This window comes from Ananas comosus, linkage group 1, assembly GCF_001540865.1.
Source record: "Ananas comosus cultivar F153 linkage group 1, ASM154086v1, whole genome shotgun sequence".
NCBI lineage: Eukaryota > Viridiplantae > Streptophyta > Magnoliopsida > Poales > Bromeliaceae > Ananas > Ananas comosus.
The window spans coordinates 23,277,781-23,299,019 of record NC_033621.1 but is presented as its reverse complement, the minus strand read 5'-3'; the positions used below and the strand labels follow the sequence as shown (position 1 = coordinate 23,299,019).

Below are 21,239 nucleotides of genomic sequence, written 5' to 3'. Positions count from 1 at the left end.
GATGGAGAGATCTTATCCGTTCGATCTACTTTAATGCTAATGGACCGGGCCGACAAAACCTGGACCGGCCGGTCCAGGGCTTGCCCGGCCCAGCCCAATTGTTTTTCCACGCAGCTACAAAAGCCCATGCATTATATACCTAAAACATAAAAACATAATAAAAAAACAACACACACACACACACACACACACACACCTGCACAACAATTTGCTTTCGAACCTGAGAATAATACATCCCTTTATGTACAGATAGAAACATGCTCGGAGCAATATACAATTTTATACACTTGTTTAGATTACATTGAACAATTTCCCAGATTATCATGCCCTGGTCTACACATGCGTGACGCTAAGCACGTGATCCCATTCATCTTTCTATCGCACCAAACTTTTCTCGTCAATCAAAGATGCAAAATGACTTCCGCACTAATGCACAAAGATGTCGATTTGGCTTGAACCAAACTTGTTCGAACAACCCGACCATACCACAGAACTTCCAATTCTATGTTGAAAAAATCGATGTCTTGTTCCCCAATTCTATGTACGATGAATTTTGTCATGCTGTTCCGCTTCCGCTAACCCTCAACATGGCCATTGCTTTCACCATGTTGGATTTGGCGGCATCAAGCAATGGATCAGAACGAAGAGCCTTCTCGAAACAGTTTTTGGCCTCCTCCCAGGAGCCCTCGGCAACGAAAACAAGCCCAAGGTTGTTATTAGCAGGCGCATATCCCGGGCAGAGTTCTAGAGATTTTGAAAATATAGCTCTTGCCGGTTCAAACCTTCTCTGCTGACGGTAAAGATTTCCGAGGTTGGAAAGGATGGCGTGCGCCTGTTGGGCCGTAGACAATGAGAGCGCTCGCTTGTATACCGTCTCAGCCGACGATGGGTCATTAGATAATTGCAATGCAATACCTGCAAGTGAGAAAGCATAAATGTAAGCTACAATAAATAGGGCGAGTTCGGCAACAGTGGGAACTCTTTTGCAAACAAATTTTAAAAAGAAAGCAAGAGACGTTGGAAATGGACATAGAAAACGTAATAAAATTTTATTGTTCAATTTTCTTTCTGACGAAAATTTGGATATTGGATACAACAAAGTTAATTCCAAATTGGATAGCCTAGTGTTTTCAGTAATTCAATCTCCGACTACTTCCACTATAAGATCCAAAATTCTTCTTTGTTTGTTTAGGAGGCAAAAAAAAAAAAAAAAAAGCCACATTCCATTCTTCAGCAAAGTGACTGCATCATCGTCATTAGGAAATTTCCTCAAGAGTTCACAAACAAATCCAAATTCCATTCTTCGGCCTCCACAAAAATTGACTTCTCCCTTCCTCCAAATCTTTATATCAACCCTCTAAGGGTATTAAATTAATAAGCAACCAATGTCACACTGTTTGGCATGCTGCCTTTCCTTATAATATCTAGTCCGTAGAGAAAAGAACATTACTTAAAAAAGCAAGTCAATAAATAGATTACCGAGATTAGACCAAGCATAGCTGCACTCCTGACAGCGGGCTACTGCTGCCTTGAAGAACTTCACTGAAGTATTAAACTTCATGGTACAGAGGTTGTGCAATCCAAGTTGATGCCATTGAACTGCATCATCGGGGTCCTCCTCGATCGCCTGTTACCGATTTATCATCAATATAAATTCAAGAGATCAATATAAATTCAAGAGACAAAGTCACCACAAAATAACTATTCCTGATTCCATTTTTCTAGACTTCACCCCGAAAATCTGACTATCGAACAAAGTGATTAAAAATGGTATCAATTCTTGCTATCCTCTCCCTGATACGAGCATTCACAATTACATAAACTATCATGCATTTTAGAGTGAATAGGTGGCCTTGGTTTGTGTGAATATAGAATTGGATCAAAATAGAAAAGTTTTGCGAAATATTCTAAAAGAATATTCATCAAACACCATTGCAGTTCAGTGCTCCTAAAAGGTATATAAAAATATCACCTGCTTTAATGTGCATATAGCTCGACCTTCTGCCTCATCCAGATCCATCTGAACAGTTTCAAAAGCAGCAGCAATTTCATGTTGCGCCTTGTGAGCCATTGCCAGCCCTGCCCATGTGATCGGAAGATCAATTACTGCTGGATCGCCTTCTTTTAGAATTGTTGCCATTTCATTTGCAGCCCAGAAAAGCTGCTCAGAAGATAGTTGCGATCTCTCAGCATCTTTGACGCGATGAACTGCTATAGCATACCGAGCAGACATTTGATTAGGCTCCAACTTTGCTGCCTGCACAGTTGTCGGCATGACATTAGAGAAGTTTTTGGAGTAAAAATTCACCATCTCCTTAAATGTAAATGAACTATAAATATCTAGATCCCTTTCCGGATACAGATTTACAGAATACACGAAGCGTGCCTTGAATTACATGTGATAACAGTTAGCTATCTGAGTACATGTGATAACAGTTAGCATAGCACAATACTACGTAAGTTACATGCCCTGAAGCAATACTGTCACTAAGTTAAAAGATTTTGCATGCGATGTGCCTCTCCAACTCAAGAAATTCTAACATTGTTGTGGCAGAGAATCATGCATAGATATCAAAGAGTCACAAGTGCAATCAAGTGAGGACTTCTTAGAACTGCTTACGCACCAATCTCAATGTTGTGAAAGGCTTGCACTAAATTGTAAAATCAAAGACAAGTGGTCAATACCTGCTCCAAGCACCTTCGTGAGTTCCTGTGTTCACCAGCTACATCGTATGCATTAGAAAGATTCACCCATAAAGATGCAGCTTTAGGGTCAGCCTTGATTGCTGCCATTAGGCACTCTTTTGCAACACTCACAGCTTCAACTTGATGCGGATAAGGCCCTTCACCTGCATTAGCCCCTGGCCCTGCATGGTCAACGCAGCATAATTACTTGAAAATTAATCATTAAAGAAAGGAGGACAAACTATTAACTAGTTCGGATGAAGGAATCAGTTATCCACTAGAATTTTTATGCATAAATCCATAATGTCGTGCAATTTTGGCTGACCTGGTATAAAGAGTATCCACCAAGGATGAGTGCATCTAAGATGAGAAGCAGAAGTGTGACAAGTCCACGAGAAGCCATATAGATGTGGTGATGAAATAGTAAGATCAAAGATAAGGTGCTGATATTTATTAGTTCGATGGGTTCGGATTCTCATGCAGCACCATGAGGGCATTCCGATCTTGTTCTGGCGTGGCAGGTTGCACGGCAGCTAATGCCAACATATCACAGCTTAGGTTTATGCTAGCAAGCTAGTCTCGAACAAACACACCTTTGCACCAGGATTGTTAATTCCTTTTACACAAATCGATTTTAACAGTTCCCAATTTTAAGGCATGGTTTTTTTTGCAGCCCCGTTTAAAATTTACTTTATGAAGAAGATGCAAATTTTAAATTTGTAAGTGCAAGAAACTACATATAATTTGAGGAATATATATGCAATCACATACTGTGTATTAAGAATTTTAAACATGAATCCCTGCAGTACAAGTTAACATGGTGAACCCTCCATGAGAGTTTCAACAAATAAACCACATTGCACCTAACAGGCTTACAGAGATTACAGGACGAAACTCAATGCGTCTGTCATACCTGCAATAATTGATCCATATTTACAGAGAAGAAAAGCCGCATAGTTGACCAGAGCAGCAGGATGGTTTTGATCTTTCAGGACAAGATCTTGAAAGCATTTAGCAGAAAGCTCCAAATTACCGCTGGAAGTTATTACGAGCAGTCACTAGCGTAAAAACATGCACATACAACTAATCCACATAGAATAAATCAGATATGAAAGAAGCTATACAAAGATGTGGATAAAGGCAACACCTTTGAAGGTATGCGACGCCAAGATTTGCAAGGGAGTCCAAGTAGTCTGGAACAAGAGCCAAGATAGACGACAAAACTGAAATCGCACTCTGGAGAAAGCAGAAAAAAAGATTAGCAAAACATAAATGGCGAGAAAACTAGTGCAAACGGTGCCCTAATGCCCTATAATCAATAAAATGGAAAAGAAATTTAAACAGCGGTAAGACGTGGGCACCTGCAGACGGCCGGATCTAAGAAGTATCGATCCAAGAGTATTCCAAACAGCTGCTTGTCTGGCATCTGATTGCAGCGAATTCTTCAGCTTTGCAAGGATTTCATCCAATTCGCCAGCTTCAAGCTCTTTGTCGGGGCCATCCCCTGTACTTGCCTGCAAAACACACTGCATTCGGAAACATAGAGCTCATAAGATCCGAAATGCAACGGGAACGCTTCTACTCGCACGCTAACGTACCTGCGCGTGGTGTATCCGCACTAGCGAGAGCAAATCCGGTCTCCGCACCTCCTCTTCATCTCGTAATAAAATTTCAGACGACTTTTCGTACGCTGAGACCGCCTGCAAGCACGCGCAAGATAATCGGATTCGGGATCAACGACAGTTAAGGTCAGCATGCGAAGATCATGATCCGATCTACCTTCTGCGGTTGACCGAGTCTCTGATACATCAGCCCCAGTAAAAATTGAGCATGCGCATTTTTCAGCATCTTTCTCGCCACATGAGCCAAGCCCTGCGAGCAACAATCGGCTTCGCATCAAAATACTAATCAGTACTAGGAATGCTTTCGTCTCAAAATCCGAGTTATGAGAAACTCACAGCTTTCAGGCTGCTGACTTTTTCCTCGCGCGGGACCGAAGCCCCCTGGCAATGGTGATCGAGATCTGTATGATTCCGGCGGCGTTACAGCAAACAGGCGAAAATTAAAATTAAAATTAAAATTAAAATTAAAATTCTCCAAGCATGCACCTTCGCTTTCGACGAGATCGGGGTCTTTCATCTTCACGGTGCTTCTGACTACATTGCTCTCCTCGATGCTGCTCCTGTAAACAGAGTATTGAAGTTCATGCTGTGGTAATAGGACATATATATATTATATATATAAAGGATGATAATTTTGTTAAATTTAATAGCGCAATACTTGGCGGGGAGAAGGGCGATGGGGGCGGGGGAGGAGTCGTCGTCGCCGTCGCTCTCGGGGGGATCGACGTTGAGATCGGCGATGATAACCGGCTTGGAAGGAGGAGGAGGAGGAGGATGTCGTGGCGGTGGTGGCGGCGGCAGACTGTCGGCTGAATCTTTCGCCGCCGCCGGCGGAGGATACCGGCTGCCGGCTTGCAGCTCTGGCAGGGTTTCCGGCATATTCTTCGTCCGTCTTGGGGCCGGCTGCCGGACAACTTCCGCACTAGGGTTTCTCGGCGAAAGGAAAATCTCACTCGGAACTCTGCCAGCACGCAGACATCCCAAAGAAATGAAACACTTTTTAAATTTTTTTATTATTACAAAAAATAAAATTACTGGAAAAAAAAATACTAATTTTTAAATGGATGTTATGTAAGATTTAGGTTCACTTTTTGACTATGCAAACAGTGAATAGTGTTGCTCAATTTTGTTCAACTCCTGTAACCTTTCAAGATTAGACATTTTGAATCATAAAGTTTTGAATTTGCTTTACTCTTTTTTTAAATTAGATTTAAGTAACGAGTCAAAATGTTTGTTCATCGTGGCATTTTATTTAAAATAAACTAAAATAAATAAAATTTTATTAAGAATTAAACTTCTATACTTTTAAATGTAAGGAGTCATTGGTGCGTTCTTAAATTAAGTAATGTACGATTAGAATAATAGTGATATCCTATCCGACCTGTCAGTAACAATAATTCGTCGAGCCCAAAATGTTTAAATCTAATTATTATAATTAGCCCATTGGGGCAGCATTTTGCCCTGTATAGTATTTAGCTCACGTATTTTTGGCTGGTAGTCGGCTGATATCAATTATAAGAATCCGACCCGCCGGTAATAATAATTTGTTGGTCTCAAACCACCAACACAAAATGCTTAAACCTGATTATTATTACTAGCGTGTAGGTCTCATATATTTTAATCAGAATTAGTTTTTCATCCGATGTGGGACTATTGAGGCGTTACATAAGATTAAGTGGGTGGTTGATTGAATAATATGATCTAACAGATGAAAATGATTAAAGAAATAGATCTAATGACGATAAATTATAAGCACCAAGTATTTTGTGTTTTACAAATACTATAGCCAGGTTCCTTCATTGATACTATGACTAAGTTGTAGATGTATATATATGAAAGGAACAATTGCTTAAATTAAGAAGGGAATACTTCAAAAACCCCCATGTGGTTTCGTAGTTTCTCACTTTACCTCCCTGTGGTTTAAAATGTATCAATTTGTCTCCATGTGATTTCTTTTTTCTCTTTTTCTTATCAATTTTATTATTTTTTTTTCTTAAATCAGTGATAAGTTAAAATTAAAGAGCACTAAAGTGAATATTTGATAAATCTAGATGGATATCTGAAGTTTTTTGTATATAATTTAATAAAATATTAATGAAAAAGCTACCAAAAAGATAAAAACGAAACAACATGAGGGCAAATTGATACATTTTAAATCACAAGAGGGTAAAGTAAGAAACTACGAAATCACATGAGGGGTTTTTAAAGTTTTTCCAATTAAAGAATTAAAATATCATGCGTCCAGCTGGATCTAAACCATAGGACTGGCAAATATCTAGGATGAACTTCAAAACCTGAACCGATTACTAAAATTTGTTTGAAAGAAAAGCTCAAAAAATATTATACTGGACTGCATATCTTGTCAAACTAAACTATTTGATCAACATGTATTCTAATGAAATCAATTTTTTCTGTTTAAACCATCAATACAATCAACAATCAACTTAGGTCATCGGAAATGTATATCTGACCGAATCCTGATTACAATTTTTACAAGACAACATTATCTGAACCTAATGTTTCTCAAGCAAAATATCTTATTCAGATCAAAAAAATTCTTGTAACCGAACGAATCAGTCGATCAAGTCACGTTATATTTTGAAACCTCTAATGCTAAATCGGAAACTATGCGTTTGGATTCATCAAACGGAAATAGTAGTTCACAAGAACTATATGAAAGTTGAGCAGCATCATCCTCACATCACAAAGATGCAAACATAGTATGTAGCTAACGGATCTGAGATATGTTGATTTTAATCTTATTTTTTACGCTTCTTTACTATTTTATTTTTGACGGATCGAGCCGAGAGAGCGAATTTTAGCGGACCAATAGTCAAAATGAATCAAAGATAGCAACAGATTCTTCCCCTTCGACTGCACATTCTTAGCGGGTCGGAGCGGATTGGGAACAAATTTATTTTGTCTTATTTTTGATCCTCAACTGCTGGGACATAGAGAGCAGCAGCACTACTCACAAGGGAACCTTCCAACACACTGACAAGACGTGGACCGAGTTTTCTGTTTCATCTCCAGCTCAGTTACTCGATCGAATTTTTTGCCTGAACTCGGTGTATAGTTCATGCATAACATTTTTCAAATTCCATCGTGGGAGATTTTAGAATTTAATTTAATTTATCATATATATTTGTTTCATAAAAAGAATGATATTGCGTGAAATGAATAAAAGGTTTTTTTATTGGCTTTTGAGATGCTGTAAATTATATTTAATAAATCAATTTTTTATTTTGGTTAAAATATAGAGAGTGAAATAGACCAATTCAAATTGAATCAAATTTGCCAGTTTTATTTCTAATTTGATTTTCTACAAAGTGAGTACAGTTAATAATTTTTATATAATCATTGATATATTTGATAAAATTTCTAATTTTTTTGACCAAAAATACTTAATTCTAAAGACAATACCATACATATTTTATCTAAAAATTTTATATATTGAAAACTACTTTTAAATACTATAAATCATATTTAACATATCCATATACTCCTATTAAATAAAATGGAGAAAGGATAAAAACATATAGGAATATATTTTTTTATTTTTCTAGAATCGTAAAATTATATTGTAATCGATTCATCGTGATATGCAAAATATAGTATAACGTATGAAAATAAATATGATATTTTTCGTATTTTTTTGTGGTGCGTAGCGCAATCTCCACGCAACCCTATTGAGCGCGGTGCATGATGTGTACGGACACCAATTGCACGCAATACTTCCTTTCCTTTCACCTCAAAATTACGAAAATACCCCCTGCTCGTCACGCTTCCCGAGGAGGTGGGGCCCGCTCTTCTCTCTGTCACGTCCCGCGCCGGGCTTCGCATTTAACAGCAAGCCGCGCGCTCCGTCGTCCGTAACCGAAGGGCCACTGCCACACGCTTCCTCCGAAGCCCACACTCTCGCCCCTCTGCTTCCACTTTATTTACTCTTCTGCCACTGGCCCCCCTCCTTTTTACTCCCCCCTGTAATGGGTAATCGTGATGAGCATGCATTTGTGTTTTTGTGTTCTTTTGGGGGTGTTGGTGGAGAAGCGAAATTCCTAACTCCTGATTCCTGAACCTGCATTCTCTCTCTTCCTGGTGAGCTACTTCTCTGGTTATTTTCCTTTTTTTTTTTTTGATTTTATTCTTCGCCAATGTGTTAAAAACAATCGATTTTTTCAAAAGCTTAATAAGTCATCAGATACATATATTAAAAAAAAAAAAAAAAAAAGCTTAGATTCTCATGTTTGGACCACCTGCTCTGATACTATTTTCTTTTGCAAGTTCTCATTATTAGTAAAAGTGGTTTTGTGCAAGTTCTTGCAGTTTGTTCTTCAAATGATAGATGCTGAAATACCGGTGGTTTTTCGAACTACTTTATGAACTTCTGAATCTGCAGAATGAATGAAGATGCAAATTATGCACTAAGTTAAAGGCTATAATTTCAGCCATTCAAAATGTATGAGGCTAGGAGACATTCTGTAGACATCCCCATTTCACGAACTCTGGTGGCTCTCATGAGGTCGAGGTCGCTGCGGGACCCCGAGACGAACTCGCTCGACAAATATGCTGCATTGGTTGACACGGCGAAATCCGGAGCCAGTTCTCGCGCCGACAGAATTCCGGAGTCGAATACTTGTAATCGGCGCACTTTCAGCTATAGTCAGAGTGATCTTTTGGAAAGGAGGAGAGAGGTTCTCGGCGACGCGAAGATCACAGGCTTCGCGAAGATCACAGGCTCCGATGCGCGCCCGAAAGGAAACTGCGGATTCCATTCTGCACGGCATTTTGGCAATGGATTTGACTTCCATGATGAATCAAATTATAGACTGGTCGAGCAGGTCAGCTCGTTGATGCTTAACAGGAGCGGAGATGGCAAAATGAGGAAACAATCTGCTATGAGAGAAGATGTTCATCCAAGTCACGCGGAAATTTCTGCATCTGGGGGTGAAGGCTGTGTTGATGACGCAAATACTTTTTCTTCCAATTGTAAGGTGCATGCGGCGTTTTGCTCGTTGTCAAGAGCATCGAGACGCACGGATACGTTACTTCCGCTGGACGAAAGACGAGAACACCCTTTCGGAGAAATTGCTCAGCATTTAGATAATCCGAGGAGCCTGAGTCAAAAATACCGACCTAGATCTTTCGCTCAGCTGGTTGGACAGAATGTTGTAGCTCAGTCCCTGTCGAGCGCCATTTCCAGTAGAAAAGTTGCTCCGCTTTATCTTTTTCATGGTCCTCGCGGCACGGGTAAGACATCAGCCGCGAAAATATTCGCAGCTGCTCTGAATTGCCTATCTTCTGAGGAACGCAGGCCATGTGGGTTCTGCGAGGAGTGCGCACTTATATTGTTTGGAAGGAGTAGGGATGTTAAGGAACTCGATGCTACAAACATGAATCACAGGGCAAGTGTTACAATCTTCATGAGTGCTTCTCTTGATCCCGTTCCGTCGCGCTTCAAGGTTTTCATTATCGAGGAATGCCAGTTTCTGGAGAGGGAAACATGGTTCTCTATTTGTAGCAATCTAGAGAAGTTTCCGCAACATACTGTGTTTGTCATGGTCACCTCTGAAGTGGAGAAATTGCCAAGTAGTTGCGTAACATGGTGCCAAAGGTACAATTTTCTTAAGATTTCAGAAGCTGACATAGTCAGCAGATTGAGGAAGATTTGCAAAGAAGAAGGACTGGCCTTTGAAGAGGATGCATTGGACCTTCTCGCTAACAAGGCCAATGGTTCTCTTCAAGATGCGGAAGTAATGCTTGATCAGCTGAGCTTGCTTGGCCAAAGAATTACAAAATCTATTGCATTTGAGCTTGTAAGCTGTTGCATCTACCTATATCTTCTAATTTGGAAATACTTGCTTCATGAACTGAGAAGGAAAGAAAGGACTGGTGGTCATTCAATATTCCTTTTTTTTTTTGGCGCAGATAGGAGATGTATCAGATGATGAGTTGCTTGATCTGCTTGATTCGGCATTTTCTTCAGATGCTGCTGCTACAGTTAAAAAGGCTAGAGAGCTTATGAGCTCAAAGATTGATCCGGTGCAGCTACTTTCTCAGCTTGCAAATCTTATCATGGATACTGTGGCAAGAAGATTCCACGATGGAGACTCTGAAGTTGGAGAATGTTTGGGCAGACATGATTGTATGTACTCCTGGATATTTTAACAACACACTGACTCCTCCCCTCCATCACTGCCTCTTTACTTTGTCTTTCTTTAATTATCATGTTCTTATAACATTAATTACATGCAAGAAATATGGTCAACACAAGTTTGCTGTATAAGTAAAGCAACATATGTAAGCTATTTCTCAACCTTATTTTTATAAATGAATATCATCGAGCTGGGACAGTTCACAGGTAATTATGAAGATATGTCAACTGATTGCCTGATTTATAGGTTGGTCCACTGATCCACTCTTTTGCCTTCATACACATCCTCTAGGTCATTGTTTTTCGTTCCTATAACTTATTTCGAATATTGTTTGGAAACTTAACTAGATCCTAAATCTCTGTTCGGCATACTTTCCTTTCTTAAGTATTCTAACTTTTACTAAAGTGCATATTTCTCATGGGAACTTTGATTGACAGTCTATTCATCTCCATCTTTTCTTATGCGAATTAATATGCAACTGATCATGCAGTTGGTAAAGTTGGCATGCCCAGACTGACACGTGCATTAGAAATACTTTCTGAGACTGAAAAACAATTGCAAACTACAAAGAACAAGTCTACTTGGCTCACAGCTGCTCTTCTACAATTTAATACTGAAGAATCATTTCCTTTAAGGGATTCATGTGATTCTTGTGCAGGTATGGGATATTTTACTCTTAGTGGTTCAACTTTTCTCAATTTTATTCTGCCAAGAAATATGAACACAAAGTTTGATAATGTTGCGACTATGTTGTTTATTTTAGAATAAGTAAGCTCTTTTGTACAGATGATGGTCTTGTGAGTACTGTATCCGCAGAGGGCAACTTTGGAAACTCATGTCATGTGTGTGGCCATGATAATGTGAACCTTTTAGACAAGAAGTGTGAAAATGTAGAAGCACTGGAACAGATATGGAGGAGAGCAATTGAAAAATGGCCATCTAGTTCCACCAAAAGTTTCTTGTTGAAAGATGGAAAACTATCATCCATCTATGCTAATGAAGGTAAATTTATTATCCCCGACCTGTAAAACTTAAAGTTGGTTTACCATATTAATCTTAATTTATAATCTTTTTCTCTTTTCTTTATGTTTCAGTACACATCTAATGTGATACCGGTTTAGTTTTGCTACATAAAACCATGGAGTATTCAAGTGCAAGTGTGCTAAAACCTTTCTTACAGTCACTAAATACTATAAACCATATTGGAATTATCAATGTTTTATGGGGCGCTTCCACTTCCACATTGCTAGATATGATAACTTCTTATGTGAACTTTGTCCACTTAAGATTTATTTACCCTGTTAACCATCGATTAATGATTAAATTTCTAAAGAAGCAACACCTTTTGCAATTGCTAGGCCTGGTTATTGCAGAGGTAGAATTTTGCTGTCCGGAACATGTAGTCGTGGCGGAGAAGTTACGGGAACAAATCGTGGGTTCTCTTCAAGATGTGCTTAGATGCAATGCAGATGTCAGAATCAATCTTGTACCTACATCTGAAAGTAAGACAACCAAATCAAAGAAACAATCCTTCCGTTTGCCAGACTCTTCTGGAAGAAAGCAAGAGAGATCAGATGCGGGCATCAAAGTTGATGCCCTCAAAATATCTAACAAAGAAGAGGAAGTTGCAGGAGTATGTTCGAGGTATCACAAAGAGTGCCCGTCAACTGTTATGCATCAATTTGATGTTAACTCAGTGCCATTTTTCCATGATAAAGAATCAGCCGCTGTCGAGAACGTCGAATTGAACACTCCATGTACTGGTACTGTTTGTAACAAATCAGTACAGGATAACGTACCAGAAGGGCAAAATCAGAGAAGACACCCAGTGAGCCAGTCTAGAGAAGAGGATGAAGAAGTCAGCCTTCAAGAACCTGGAAATCAGCCTAGCTGCTTTCAGAATCTTCTTATGCATCAGAGGAGATTCTTCTCATATACTGCTGCTTGCGCTAAATGTCCAAAGATCCAGCCACGTTGCAAAGTTAAATTTTCTTTTCCTAGAAAGCAGTCAATTGGAGCATGTCACTGCATTAAAAAGCCCTGCCATATCTGTTCAAAATCACAGGCACAAGTTGCCTACAGTCATGATGGCGTGAATAGGTATGTTGATGAAATTTTGCGATGATGCACTACTTTCAAATATTTTCTTGATGTCATCCTACATCAAGTTGCCTATTGTTTGGTAAGCTTTTGAGATCCACCTTGTCAGCATAAACCTAAAACTAAATGCATTAGCATCTTTAATAGATGTAAGTAACATCTTTGATTTCTACTTTTAATTTTTATGTGTCTATCATTTTATAGAAGAGATATCACCATGCGACAACATACTGTATCTGCAAGAGGGCCCTTACCATGATAAGATGTATACATGATGCGCTTGGAGGCACAAATTTAAGGGCTAATGTAAAGAATCTACTAATTTAACACACAGTTTTCCACAAACACTCTTCGTAGTGTACAAACAGAAGGTGTTGGAATCTTATCACCCATTCAGCCCAAGTATGCATCTGTTGTGAAGCAGGAGATTGCCAACAATGTCGAACTGCTTCTGTTGAGCAATTATCTTGTTTAGAGAACTGAAGCATCAGTGTCCACCATATCACGGGGCATTATTTAAAATGATCCAAGTATTCATATCTAAATAATGGGCAATTTGTTTGGCATGTTATGTGGATTCAATTTGACATCATTCAGCTTTTTCTTCTGTCCTCCTTTGTAAACATAACATAAACCACATTATCTTTTTGGAAAATCTAATTACTCCTGACCTTGCAGACAAAGCAAGACCCCAAGATTTGGCTCAAAGTTGTGTTGTTGGAGATCCCGAAAGTCTACTGAAAAGGTGATGTTCTTCGTCGTACAAAATTTGCATTTGCATTTACAAGTCCTAGAAAAGTATGCGGGCAATGTTTGTCATTTTTCCTCCCTATCCTCTATATTTATGTTTCTGAAACCATTTGCTGTACTAATTTATAGTGATCTTCTCTATAAGCATAGGTATATATATCCCAAGCATAAATCCTGGTTTTTTGGTCTTTTCATATATGAATTGCGATGTTGTATTTAAATCTCATAAATCGAAACCATTTACCTGTAACTTAAATCTTACGTTCTAATGTCCTGAACAGATATGGAAGCAAGCAAAGTGAGCAGCACCATTGGAGTTAACTGCACAATCAGAGATGACTGCTCGGTCGGGTGATATTACCATGGGGAACTACTGTGCAGATGTTGCAGGACCATAGTCTTAGTCTCTGTAGAAATCTAAATATAATTGTGCAATATATTGAAGATCTCTTGATAATAGATGCAATAGAATGATTTGTCATGGTATAATGTTCTCTTCATCATGGACCATTTACTTGGTCCAAAACCATAGTTGACACTGATGATAAACTTATATAGATCACAAAATATAATGATAAATTTGTACAGGCCATATTAATCTATCAACTGAAATGAAATTTGTAAGCTCATCAGCATTGTATAATGTTATGTTCCTTTTCAGTTTCCTGAGGAAACATAGAATGTATGTATTGAAAAGCACATACCTACAGAACCACACAATAAAGATTTGACCTTCAAAAATCCTTAAGAAACAGTTAGTATATAAATATTAAATGAGAGCTGAAACACTTCAAATACATCAGATCACAACTCCTGGGAGAGAAAGCTAGAAAAACATGTAATTATCACCAAGCAAAGGTGCTAAATATATATGCATAAAACAATGAAAGTGCGGTGTTATTGCTGTGACCAAGAGAAAGTAAGAAAACGCAGGTAGTTTAGCAAGTTTTCACATCCATAACATAAGACCGCAAATGTCAAACTACAAAATGAAACATCATCAAAAATAAAAAGCGTCATTAAGGATGATTAAACATCCAGACACAGAAAACTGAAAGCACTCTCAAACTTATTGTAATCATCTCCTAAAGCATCAAAAGAACTCTCTGCGAAAGCACAGACATTTCCATGAATTCTGCGCGAGATCAATAAGTGTAGCCCTTCACATGGAGGCTCTCTGAGACACCCTCACCGCCAGCTGCATCTCCCTTGTACACCCCGAGCGTCGCCTCCGAGTTGGCCTTGCACCTTGTGAGGAAGGCCGCTCTCGCCTTCTCCACATTCTCCACCTTACCAGCCCACGCCTTGAGCGTGCTCTGCTGCAGGGCACGGCCGAACGAGAAGGACAGCGACCACGGCTTCTTGCCCTTCAGCTTATTCATCGCGTTCAGGTTCAGAGTTGCCTGCTCCTCACTCTGCCCTCCGGAGAGGAACACAATGGCAGGGACAGCTGCCGGGACCGTTCGCTGGAGGGCCCGTACAGTGTACTCGGCTATCACCTCGGGGGCAACTTTGGGTGACTCGGATCCTGGAGTCACCATGTTGGGCTTCAGAAGAGAACCTTCCAGAAGGACATGCTGCTCATTCAGGGCCTTGTAGCAAGCAGCCAGGACACGCTCTGTCACGTCTGCACATCGCTTAATGTCGTGGGGCCCATCGACAAGGATCTCGGGCTCGACGATTGGGACCAGGCCGTTCTCCTGGCAGATGATTGCGTACCGAGCCAAACCCTGGGCGTTGAGATCAATTGACAACTGGGATGGCTCATTAGGGCCGATCTTGAGGACAGCACGCCACTTAGCAAAGCGGGCACCAGCCTCGTAGTACTTTTGGCAGCGCTTGCCAAGGTCATCGTGGCCCTGTGTGGTGGTCTCACCATTGGTGCCGGCAATGTCAATGGTTCCCTTGTCGACCTTGATGCCCGGGAGGACACCGCCCTCCTTGAGGACTTCGACGAAGGGCTTGCCATCCTTCGTCTTCTGGTAGAGGGTCTCCTCGAAGAGGATCACTCCGCTGAGGTACTGGAGGGCGCCAGGGGTGCAGAAGAGGAGCTCACGGAGGGCGCGGCGGTTCTCCTCCACGTTCTCCACGTTGATGCTTGACAGCCTCTTGCCAATTGTGCCGGTCGACTCATCAGCTGCGAGAATCCCCTTGCCTGGGGTGCCGATGTAAGCGGCGTTCTTGATGAGCTCATCTGGAGAGATAGATCAGACTCAGAACAAAATAATTATAACCAGAAAGTTACAACCTAATAGAGCAAGAAGTTGAAAACACATATATTGAAAATACAACTTATTTCTAGGAAGAGACCAAAATATGTTGCTGCAAACCAAAATCATCACATGATAAACAAGATCTGTTAAAGCAGTACCAAAAATAACTGTCTAACAGAAAATTTATACTGCAAGGGCAATATTTTTCAATTATAAGGTATCGGGTACAACGGTTCCGAGTCTGCGAGAAAAGACACTTATAAATATGTGAGCTAGCTAAGCCAGAGACACTGATCCCTATTTCAGCAACTAAATTATGCAGCATAAGCAAAAGTGGATACTTCTTGATTGCCTGATACTCCTAAAACTACACGACAAAAGATATCATGCCCAAAACATCTGCAGCACGATGAAAAATACGGTGAAACATATGGAATCAAAAATTCTAATCTCACAACATATTATCGCATGCTAATGACTTTGTGTACAACAGCAAAATCTTGACCTTGTGTGGTGTATGTGCAACAGCAAAATCTATACAACCTTCAGAAGCAACAAAGCCTTTCTGCTTCCGCCTCGAAAGATCATTCACCCATAGCATTAGAGATATTCTCAACTTAACAATCAAAGTTATTCATCTTGACCTACAGATTAAAGGTATTGCCTCAAAAATTTTCAACCAACTCAGAAAAAAAAACACACCTTTCTTCAACCATCAAACTTGCCAAAGTTTCTAGTAACATTAAAACCTCTAGATAATTTCTAACGATTTGGATCATCAATTAAAAGGCCCTGATGATGCAGATTTGCAGCGGAAGCACAACTACTCTCCGTGCTTCGGAATGCGTGCATGCAAAACTGACACACTCTAAGGACTCAAACTAGAATCCATACAAAGACTATCAGAGAGGATTAAAGGGCAACATGTAGAAAAATATGCATAAATAAAGATGTTACATCATCCCAACAGGAAACTACTAGTCTATAAGAAGTATATTCATGTATCATTTAGGTGACAATCTCATCTATAATCTAACGCAATTTGAATAACAAAAGCAAAAGGATAATATAAAAAGCACTTAGTCGAGATGAAAAAAAAATCACAAATAAGTAGGGGAAAAAAGAGAGAGCAATAAGATCCCAGATCTGCTCTTTCAAGAGCCTCAAACAATAATTCTGTGTGTGAGCCCAACCAATCTACTGTTGTAAGGCCTCAAATCAATTTAAAACATTGGAAAAATTATCAAATTATCATCATCGAATCGCCCAACCCCGATCTACAAGTTAAAGAAGAAACAAATAGGTTGTTTCCTTCAACCCGATCATTAAATCGACCGTGATTCATGGAACAAAGCCACATATCCATGAAACAAAACCCTAAAAAATGAGGGGAAAATAGGGGAAACATACTATTTAAATAGATCGCTCCAACATCAACCCCGATTTAAAAACAACAACAACAACAACAACGCCAAAAGAGTAAAGAAGACACCTTTAAGCAAAAACTCATCAAAAAACAGAAATCGCAGGCAAAAATCCCCCAAAAATAGATCAATAAAAGAAAACAAAATAGATCAACCACACAAAAAGGGTAAAGCAGTCGCCTTTAGTCATAAACTCATCAAAAACCGAAGATTGGAGGCCAAAAATCACAAAAAGTTGATAAAAAAAAAGGGGAAAAAACGCTAGATCTACTCATCCAAGCCCCGATTTCACAAAAAAATCAAAGGATCTGTGGATTATACCGCTGTATTTTCCGCAGTAGGCCGACATCGTTGCTTCGAGGTCTCCGAAGAGGAAGAAAATTAGAGAGAGAAAAAGCGAGATAGGAGATAAGGAGAGAGAAAGGAGGCGCACGGAGAAGGGATTGGTGAGGGAGGCCACTTTTTATACGGCAAAAGTGTTTGGAGACCCTCAACAATAGGATATTCTTAAAACACCCCTAAGTAATCTTTTTTTTTATTTACACCCCTAACTTTTATGTTTTTAGAGTTAGGTAATCTTTGTCAAATAAATTGTTAAATTTATCAAATTTTGTAGTTTTTAATCACATTATTATAACAAGTAAAACTTCCATTACTTAATTTAAATAGGGGTGTCAACGAGCAAAACACGAGCGAACTAGGATCGGCTCATATTCAACTCGTTTATGAAACGAGCCAAATACGAGCGGGCTTATGAATAAAAATTTAAAAGGATTAGAAAAAATTTATATAGAATATAAATTTATAAGATCTTATCCGTAATATTTTGGCCTAATAATTAAAAATTTTACATATAAATCAATTATTTTACAATTGAATTGAATTTTATATTTAGGTTGAGCTAAAATTTAAATAATAAATAATAATATATATATAATAATATATATATTGTATATATATATGAGTGGGCTGGCTTATAGCTTTCGTCAAGCACGGAGCCTCCGCTGCTTCTACTTTGTTCGATGTGTTCGACTTCGGAATCGACGATCCGGGCTCCGTTAAGAATTGATCTAGAGTATTTAACAGTACCAAGAAAAGATTAAATTTTGCGTATTTTTCAATATCATTTGGCCTATGTAGATCGAAGGGCTCAAAATTCGAATTAATTTTAACGGACCGTGTGTGAGCCGGAAGTTATCGCCTGAAATTATCAATCACGGTGAATTTGTGATAGAAAATTATTTATACCATATAAGAACAAGATCAATAACTTTGATCTAAAATTTTAAATGTCATTCATCATTATTTTGTGAAGATTTTTTATTTTCAGCCGATGATTTTGAGCCCATTCGCATACTGGCAAATATACGAAAATCGCAATAATATTATTTTTCTAGATTAACTCAATACTCGTAGATTCAAGTTCTAACGGAGCTGATCGCTCGGATTTGAAGATCCCACAGTATCGAAATAATAGTCAAGACGGAGAGTTATCTTACGCTGCCGGTGCTTCGAAAACCCAACGCACATTTATTATATATAATATATATATATATATATATATATACTATACTATATAATATATATATATTCGTGAGCGGTTATCGTATGACCGAATCACACAGCTGACGACTATGTTCGTGCTTGCTTCGTTTATTAAACAAGCTGAAAATTTAGGTCCGGTGCTCATGCTCGTTTACTTAAAGCAGTGACTTCGCGATCATTTCAAACCGCAGCAATAGAGCGGACTCTTGAACGAACGGCGATCTGGCGTGATACCGCTCTTAATTTAAAGTACCTAATCAGGAATATTATTTAATAAATAAAATTAAAAAGTATTAAACGTTGAAAGTCGCGGATCAAAACGTATTAAAAAAGAGTTGGGTGGTCTCCATACGTTTTTTCACTCTATATTTGTTTAATATCTATACTAATTAAGAGCCGATAGACGTGGTTTTAGACCGTTAGAAGGATGTGTTTGACGGGTAGTTTTTGAAACTTGTTGGGTGCCTTTGTGTTAGCAATAAGAACATTTGTTTCTTTGTTTTTGGCAAGATTTTTTTTTATTTTTTTTTGGGGATATCTTTCTTTTTTTTTTCTTCTTTTTTTTTTTTTTTTTTGCTGATTTGTTGTGTTGCTAAATTGGAATATGTGGGTGGGCTCAGATGTATTCCTCTTATACAGAATCACAACGTTGAGATCATCGTGGTAAATTTATATTAACTAAACCTCTGGTTTTGAATTACAATAGAATACATTTGTCTTGATACAAAAATAATATACATTGTTAATGCAAATTTACCGAGATAATGTTATAATATTAACTATATTATATTATATATATAATATATATTATAATATATATGAAAAATTTGATGTTTCTTACTTTTTTATTAAGTAACTGTCGTTACGTGAGCTCGTTCGACAGTCAAAAGTAATAAAAATATGATAATATTCATCTTATCCTAAGTAAAAAAAAAAAAACATTCAACAATAAATAAGATTTACAAATATTTAATTATGTTATCTGGCTATGATTTTGAATTAGATGGACTTGCAATTAATATGTCAATATTCTTAATCTTGTATTGGATCTTATAATGGAAGCAAATATTTTTATATATATGTTTAGATTACTTCTAGTCTAGTGAAAGCCACTTTTGTTTATTTATTTATTTATTTTACAGGTAAAGCTTTGGGTCTTGTTAAATGAGGCATTTTTTTAATCATTTGCAATTGGAGGCAAATTGACCAAAAGAAAATGTAGGTGGCATGTCACATGCCACACAAGATGGCTTTTCCCATTTTGGTGATTGCAACCATTTAAATTAATTAATCCTCATAAATATATAATAATAATGATGTGAGTCATTTATCTCACTTTGAATAAGATTTTTTTTTTAACTAAAATAATGTGAGAATGAAGAAGGGAGATGTACGATTGGTGTAGGTGATGACCTATTTGGCCGCCTCAAATATCAAATTTGACTTTCTTTACCTATTAAATTAACTATTAATTTTTTAAATTATAAAAAAATTAAGCCAAGACCTAACAAATTAATTTATTTTGTTTAGACATAGTCATGACACCCTAAAGCAGCGCGATGCGATTGATGGAGCTTCTGCCTCGATCCGCCGCTAGCATGGTAATAATTGGAGTTACAAATAAGAATTACAAAAAACTTATTCTAAATCCGTCCCGAGCTATCAAAGAAATGGAGTGGGAACCGAAAGACCCCCTTCCTTCTGTTGACCCATTTAAATCTGCTAAAAGATTATTTAAAAACTACTTCTGCATTGTTCGCTCTCAATAGAAATAGTAATAAATAAAGATTAAAAAATAAGATAAAAATCAATCCGATATAAATCCACTCCGATTCGCTGAGAAAAAGAACTGAAAAGGGATGAATCCACCCCGACTTGCCAAGGAGACGGGGCGAGAGGTTTTCAACCCTAAACCCTAAACTCTAAACCCCTCCGGCCTTTTCACATCTTTACATATGACTTGGGCTGTGCAACAAAGCCCACTGGCCCATGTTCTACCACCCAAATCAGTCCCTAAACTTGGGCTAGGACCAAACTGTCAGCCCATAATTTTTATGGGCTGGTCTGGTTTTGCCTTGGACCATATCAGATAACAAATTCATTTTCAGTGTATAAAACAATGGCAAATGATGAAACATCTAATATTTTTATACAGTATTATGTCATCAGACTCATTACCAATATCACCTATTATAATACTATATAATAATAATAATAGTATTATACAAAATATTAGAGTAAGTAAAATAGCACTCACTCTAGGATTAAAGTTAAGCAGATCAAGCTCATATTTATAGCCTTTACAAATAGGGCTAAATTACAGGAAACCCCCCTATCAAAATGCGATTTTTCACTTTCCTCTCCTGTCATTTAAAAACCTACACTTTACCCCCTTGTAAAATAAAAAATGTGCACTTTGTCTCCTACCGTTAGTGATCTGTTAGGCCTCCATTATAAAATATTTTTTTATACCAAAAATACCCCTCTGTCTCCTTCCCTGTTGCTTCGCCGCCTCGTCGCCTCGCCCTCCTCCACTGCCTCGCCCTCGTCCACGCCCACATCCCCGTCCGTGCCCACAAATACCCCTTCGCCGTCATCCGCCGCCTCGTCTTCACCCTCGTTGCCGTTACACCTCTCCATCCACCCCCATCTCGATTTTCACCCTACTGTCGCCGAAATCGAGGGGCGGCGAGGGTGCAGGAGGAGAGGGGAGTAGGTGGAGAAGAAAATGGAGAGAAATCGCAG

At 38.5% G+C, this 21,239-nt stretch overlaps 3 protein-coding genes across 5 annotated transcripts; 1 reads left to right on the top strand and 2 right to left on the bottom strand.

Moving 5' to 3' along the window:
- Window positions 198-5,295, bottom strand: LOC109712906 (probable UDP-N-acetylglucosamine--peptide N-acetylglucosaminyltransferase SPINDLY). The gene is made up of 12 exons (XM_020236714.1): window positions 4,966-5,295; window positions 4,794-4,867; window positions 4,644-4,708; window positions 4,465-4,557; window positions 4,284-4,385; window positions 4,047-4,211; window positions 3,833-3,921; window positions 3,599-3,720; window positions 2,686-2,867; window positions 1,973-2,257; window positions 1,480-1,627; window positions 198-915 (listed from the first exon to the last, which is right to left on the bottom strand). The coding sequence occupies exons 1-12, from the start codon at window positions 5,184-5,186 to the stop codon at window positions 557-559; spliced, it is 1,905 nt and encodes a 634-aa protein (XP_020092303.1). The 5' UTR covers window positions 5,187-5,295; the 3' UTR covers window positions 198-556.
- LOC109710718 (protein STICHEL-like 2) lies at window positions 8,232-13,899 on the top strand. Of its 3 annotated transcripts, none has more exons than XM_020233473.1 (8): window positions 8,232-8,405; window positions 8,756-10,123; window positions 10,236-10,452; window positions 10,953-11,120; window positions 11,249-11,464; window positions 11,821-12,562; window positions 13,241-13,307; window positions 13,594-13,899. In XM_020233473.1, the coding sequence occupies exons 2-8, from the start codon at window positions 8,765-8,767 to the stop codon at window positions 13,612-13,614; spliced, it is 2,790 nt and encodes a 929-aa protein (XP_020089062.1). In that variant the 5' UTR covers window positions 8,232-8,405; window positions 8,756-8,764; the 3' UTR covers window positions 13,615-13,899. The 3 variants fall into 3 exon arrangements, with proteins under 3 accessions (XP_020089062.1, XP_020089049.1, XP_020089056.1); XM_020233460.1 differs by having other exon boundaries at window positions 8,707-10,123; XM_020233467.1 differs by having other exon boundaries at window positions 8,634-10,123.
- On the bottom strand, window positions 14,183-17,429 carry LOC109710742 (fructose-bisphosphate aldolase 1, cytoplasmic). The gene is made up of 2 exons (XM_020233484.1): window positions 17,271-17,429; window positions 14,183-15,506 (listed from the first exon to the last, which is right to left on the bottom strand). The coding sequence occupies exons 1-2, from the start codon at window positions 17,296-17,298 to the stop codon at window positions 14,458-14,460; spliced, it is 1,077 nt and encodes a 358-aa protein (XP_020089073.1). The 5' UTR covers window positions 17,299-17,429; the 3' UTR covers window positions 14,183-14,457.